The following is a 5442-nucleotide window of genomic DNA, read 5'->3' on the forward strand; positions in this document are numbered from 1 at the left end:
AGGCTTCAGTTTCGTGGCAACGGGGTTGATGGAGGATGGGAAAGTGAAACCTGCCCCCTCACCTCTGCACTCCGTGGTACAGGTGAGGAATGGGGAGAGAGGAACAGTTGTTGGAAGCTGTAGCAACACCCTAGAGTGGGTCTGTGGGATCTCAGTCTTGCCCAGAGCAGAGCCAGTGGGTTGAATCATAGAACCCCAGACTGGTTTGGGTGGGAAGGGACCTTAAAGATCATCCAGTCCCAACCCCCTGCATGGGCAAGGACACCTCCCACCAGCCCAGGTTGCTCCAAGCCCCATCCAACCTGCCCTTCAACACTGCCAGGGATGGGGCAGCCACAGCTTCCCTGGGCAACCTGGGCCAGGGTCTCACTGCTTTGCTCCAGTGCTGCCCCCCTGAGCTGTATCTGCCTCATTCTCTTCTCCTCCCTCTCCCCAGCCAGGAGGAGAAGCTGTGGGATGAGCTGACAGATTGCAGTTGGGTTGCAGTTAACTCATCACCTTGCACAGACCCTTCCCTGAACCTTCCCTTCCCAGCTCATGGCCTCTCCTCTCTCCCCCTGCAGCAGCTGCATGGCAAGAACATCCAGTTCAGTGATGGGTACCTGGTCAGGGAGGCCATTGGCTCCGGCTCCTACTCCGTCTGCAAACGCTGCATCCACAAAGCAACCAACATGGAATATGCAGTCAAGGTCTGGGATTTCCCATCAGAACTCAGCTCCCCTGGGACATTTCTCTTCAACCCCTGGTGACCCAAAATAATATCCAAGAATGGAGTTGCTTTCCCTGCTTGTGGAGGGATTAAATGGACAGTTTCCGTGCTGGGCATGGGACTGCACAAGGTTTCCTAGCTTGGACTAGCAGGGAGGCAGAGTCTGCTCTGCCAGGGAGGACAGGATCTCACCTTGCTTTGCACAGCTTGTCCTGGCTTGGTCAGCTCTTAGCAAACAGCCAGACATAAAACCTGGGGGGTTGGGGACATGGGACTGATGAAGCAAGTAGGGCGTTTCTAGAGTTTTTTGCTGAGGAGTCATAGGGTTGGAAGGGACCTCTGGAGATCACCCAGTCAGAGCAGGATCCCCCAGAGCAGATCCCACGGGAACACGTCCATATATGTTTGGAATGTCTCCAGGGATGGAGACTCCACAGCCTCCCTGGGCAGCCTGTCCCAGGGCTCTGTTACCCTCACAGTCCAGAAGCATTTTCTCATATTTAGATTCTACCTCCTGTGCTCCAGTTTGTCCCATTGCCCCTTGTCCTGTCACTGGACACCCCTGAGAAGAGTCTGGCCCATCCTCCTGCCACCCCCTGTAGATACTGATCAGCACTGATCAGATCCCCCCTCAGCCTCCTCCTCTCCAGCCCCAGCTCTCCCAGCCTCTCCTCACGGGGCAGGGGACAGGGAGAAGACATAGCACAGGATCCCTGCAGGGCTCCAAACATTCTCCTTGTGTGCTCTGTCCTGGCCCTTTCCTGCTCCACCGTGGCCAATGCTGGTCCTGCTCTTCCAGGTGATTGACAAGGGCAAGCGAGACCCTTCGGAGGAGATCGAGATCCTGCTGCGCTACGGGCAGCACCCAAACATCATCACCCTGAAAGATGTGAGTGGAACTGGAACTCCAGCCCTGTATTTTGGGTTAGGAAGTACAGGGGGCAGGATGCATCTCCAGCATGGGCAGCCCAGTGTCCTGCTCGATGCACAGGGGGTGGGGAAGCAGCCCCAGACCCACCTCAGCATTGCTGGGTTCTCTCTGCCTCTTGGTGCTCTAAGCACCCAAGGAAAGCTCTGGAAGCACTTGTTGGTTAATCCCCTCCCTGTTTGCTTTGGAAGGTGTATGATGATGGGAAGTACGTGTACCTGGTGACCGAGCTGATGAGGGGGGGGGAGCTGCTGGACAAAATCCTCAGGCAGAAGTTCTTTTCAGAGAGGGAAGCCAGCTCAGTCCTGCACACCATCTGTAAAACAGTGGAGTACCTGCACTCCCAAGGGGTGAGTATGGACACACCTGTTTCCTGGGAAGCCCTGGCACTGCTCTCCCTCTCCTCCCAGCACTAACTGTCAGGACTGTTCCATCTCACTGGTGTTGCTGTCTCGGGCAAGCCAGATGTGGGGCTGGAGCTGAGTGTCCTGGTGCAGCTTCAGACCTGTCCCCCCCGGGGTCTGTGCTCTCTCTGCTCTCAGGTGGTTCACAGGGACTTGAAACCCAGCAACATCCTCTACGTGGATGAGTCAGGAAACCCCGAGAGCATTCGGATCTGTGACTTTGGCTTTGCCAAGCAGCTGAGGGCTGAGAACGGCCTCCTCATGACCCCCTGTTACACAGCAAACTTCGTGGCACCTGAGGTAAGCACCTTCCTGAGCTGGGACCCTCTGGTAGGTCTCCCATCCCTCCCCAGCTTGTGCTCTCCCTCAGCACAAGTTCCCAACTCCAGCCTGCTTTGGCAAACTCTGTTCTGGAGGAGGTAACTACAGAAATACTCCTTGTAGTGAGGAACAAATCAGGGATCTCAAGTGCAGCCCTCCAACTTGTCCTGCCCTGGTTGGGGTGCTCTGCTAAGGGACTGAGGAATCCCAGTGGTTTTCTAGGCAGCTCTTCTTCTGATTAAGTGACCTGTTGAGAGGTGGGATGATTTTCCACTTACTTATCTTGGTGCAGAAGATAAAGAGCAGACAAGGCCACGTGTGCAGTGTCACTGCCCTGGAATGTGGCTTCTACCTCACTTTGTTTTGATGTGCCTGGGGGTTCCTTTGCTCCAGGAAACCACTGATTCCTGATCTTTACTCCAAGACTTGGCTGCTCAGCAGGGCTCTAGGATGTCTGCATGCAGCACACAGGGGACCAGTTGCTCTCCAAGAGCTGAAGTGAACTCAACAAGAACCAGAACCACTTTTTGTTTTTCCCTTTCCTTATTCTGTCCAGGTATTAAAGCGCCAAGGCTACGATGAGGGCTGTGACATCTGGAGCCTGGGAGTTCTGCTGTACACCATGCTGGCAGGGTGAGTGCCCCTGGCTGGCTGGGGGACACAGCTGGGGCTGTCAACACTCTCCTGGTCAGTCACTGCCACCAGCTCCCTGCTCACAGGACAGTAAATCCACTCTCTCTTCTCTCCCAGATGCACTCCCTTTGCAAACGGTCCCAGTGACACCCCAGAAGAGATCCTGACCCGGATAGGAGGGGGGAAGTTCTCCATCAGTGGAGGCAACTGGGACACTATTTCTGACATGGCCAAGGTACAGTTTAGTCATAGAATCCTGGGCTAGTTTGGGTGGGTAGGGACCTTAAAGATCATCCAGTCCCACCCCCTGCATGGGCAGGGACACCTCCCACCAGTCCAGGTTGCTCCAAGCCCCATCCAACCTGCCCTTCAACACTGCCAGGGATGGGGCAGCCACAGCTTCCCTGGGCAACCTGGGCCAGGGTCTCACCACCCTCACAGCCAAGAATTTCCTCCTTGTGTCCAGCCTAAATTCACCCTATTCCAGTTTTAATCCCTCACCCCTCATCCTGTTGCCACATGCCATCTGTCTTGCACTAAAGGGCTGGGGTCAAGCACAGCCAGTTGCTGTCAGGCAAGTTTAAAACAGGTTGGGGAGGGAAGGCAGGAGAGAGGGGAGAAAACCAGCAGTGTAGCTCCTACCCCCTGGGTCTCTCCCCCACAGCCCCTCCCTGCTTTGCTTTAGCTCTGACTGTGGATATTTGTGTGCAGCTCCAACCTCGTGCTGGACCCAGGCAGGGTTTGCTGCTCTTTGACCCCTCCCAGACTGAAAACATCTTTGGTGCTAAAGGAGACTGATGTCTGGGGACTTAACACTTGGCCTCTGAATTTAAATCCTAATCTGGGGGCAGCCAAGGTGGTATTTTTGCATTTCAAAGATGAAATTTGCTGAAGTCTTAACTTTCCAAATGATGCCCTTAGGATCTGGTATCAAAGATGCTTCACGTGGATCCTCACCAGCGCCTGACGGCCAAGCAGGTCCTGCAGCATCCCTGGATAACCCAGAAGGACACCTTGCCCCAGAGCCAGCTGAATCACCAGGATGTTCAGCTTGTGAAGGTACAAAGTCTGGGCTGGGCCTTCAGTTGGTTCCTCAAAGCAGCAGTCCAGGTGGGGTGGGCAGAGCTGGATGGAAGGGTGGAGAAGTTGGAAGGGGCTTGGAGCAACCTGGTCTAGTGGGAGGTGTCCCTGCCCATGCAGGGAGTTGGGACTGGATGATTTTAAGGGCCCTTCCAACCCAAACCAGTCTGGGATTCTAGGATTCTTAGAGGTGTGGGCAGGGCAGGCAACACAAGCAGTTGTTTCTTTGGCAGGAGAACCTGGGAAGGTTCTTTAAGAGCACGTCAGTGTGGGAGGGAGGTTTAAGGCAAAATGAAAGATGCTCCTGGCTGTGTGTGTTGGTCTGGCTACTCTGGGCCCTCATGGTGTAAAGCCATGACTCTCAAATGTCCCTTCTACACCCAAATGACTTCTTGTGCCTTCTCTCCAAGGGGGCCATGGCTGCCACCTACTCTGCACTGAACAGCTCCAAGCCCAGCCCCCAGCTCAAGCCCATCGAGTCCTCCATCCTGGCCCAGAGGAGGGTGAAGAAACTTCCTTCTACCACCCTGTGAAACTGGTTTTGGGCCACAGCTGCAAAGTTTTGGACCAGCCTTTGCACACCCCCCTGAGGACACGAGGCACAGGAGATGGGGCAGGAGCACAGGAGCTCCCTTGAGGACTTCTCCAAAGGCCAAGTGCCTTCCTGTTTCTGAGAGCCTGGCTCCTCCTTGTGTGGACTGATCTCTGCTGAGAAAACTTCACTGTACAATTTTTGAAGTGTAAATTGTCAGTTTTTAAAGACAACCATCGTGTCTATGAGAACTAGAATGTACAACTGATGTCAAGTTGGCACTAAGGAGCAGCTCTGGTTCCCCCTTTCCTGTCTAGGGCCAGGGATCTGCTGTAGCTCCATCATTTCTTGGAATTGCTCCTCTTCAACACCATTGCAGCTGGAATTTTTTGGAGGCTCAGGCTTTGGGGATTTTCCTCCCTCAGCCCTTGGGCTGCCCTTCCCAAAGCCAACCCTGCAGCCTCCCAGCCAGCAGCTTCTCAAGGGACACCCCTCACCTCCACTTCTTGTCCTTGAGTGTTGAGGGAGTGAGGGTGACTTTTCAGACCCCTTCTCTGCCCTCCTGCAGCTCAGCCAGCACTTCTCTGAGCAAATTAAACCCCAGGTTTTCCAACACCCCCCCCCAAGATGCTCAGCTGCCCAGAACACCTGTAGGTTTGGCTCCTTCCTTCCCTCTGCCCTCCCATCTCCACGTTCCCCCCCATCACTCCCTGGGGGGGGGGAGTTTTTCACCCACATAGGTGGGAGTGACAAGGAACCTTCTCCTCAGCAGAGCTGAGGCTTTGGGCTGGCTCTGCCTGCTGCTTTTACCATTGTTGGGTTTCCTTCTCTTCAG

The 5442-nt window shown here is 54.8% G+C and overlaps 1 protein-coding gene across 1 annotated transcript in view; it reads left to right on the forward strand.

Annotated features, from left to right (window-relative positions):
* The window catches only part of RPS6KA1 (ribosomal protein S6 kinase, 90kDa, polypeptide 1), a 20535-nt gene extending 15927 nt beyond the window's left edge, over nucleotides 1-4608 (forward strand). The window contains 9 exon segments of the mRNA XM_010003675.1: nucleotides 1-82; nucleotides 564-689; nucleotides 1509-1598; nucleotides 1829-1987; nucleotides 2180-2341; nucleotides 2919-2995; nucleotides 3113-3230; nucleotides 3917-4054; nucleotides 4486-4608. The exon segment at nucleotides 1-82 is cut by the window's left edge and continues 41 nt beyond it. Of these exon segments, the coding sequence (XP_010001977.1) occupies nucleotides 1-82; nucleotides 564-689; nucleotides 1509-1598; nucleotides 1829-1987; nucleotides 2180-2341; nucleotides 2919-2995; nucleotides 3113-3230; nucleotides 3917-4054; nucleotides 4486-4608 (1075 nt within the window).
* The last annotated feature ends 834 nt before the right edge of the window (nucleotides 4609-5442 follow it).

This window comes from Chaetura pelagica, unplaced genomic scaffold, assembly GCF_000747805.2.
Source record: "Chaetura pelagica isolate M959 unplaced genomic scaffold, ChaPel_1.0 scaffold698, whole genome shotgun sequence".
Lineage (NCBI taxonomy): Eukaryota > Metazoa > Chordata > Aves > Apodiformes > Apodidae > Chaetura > Chaetura pelagica.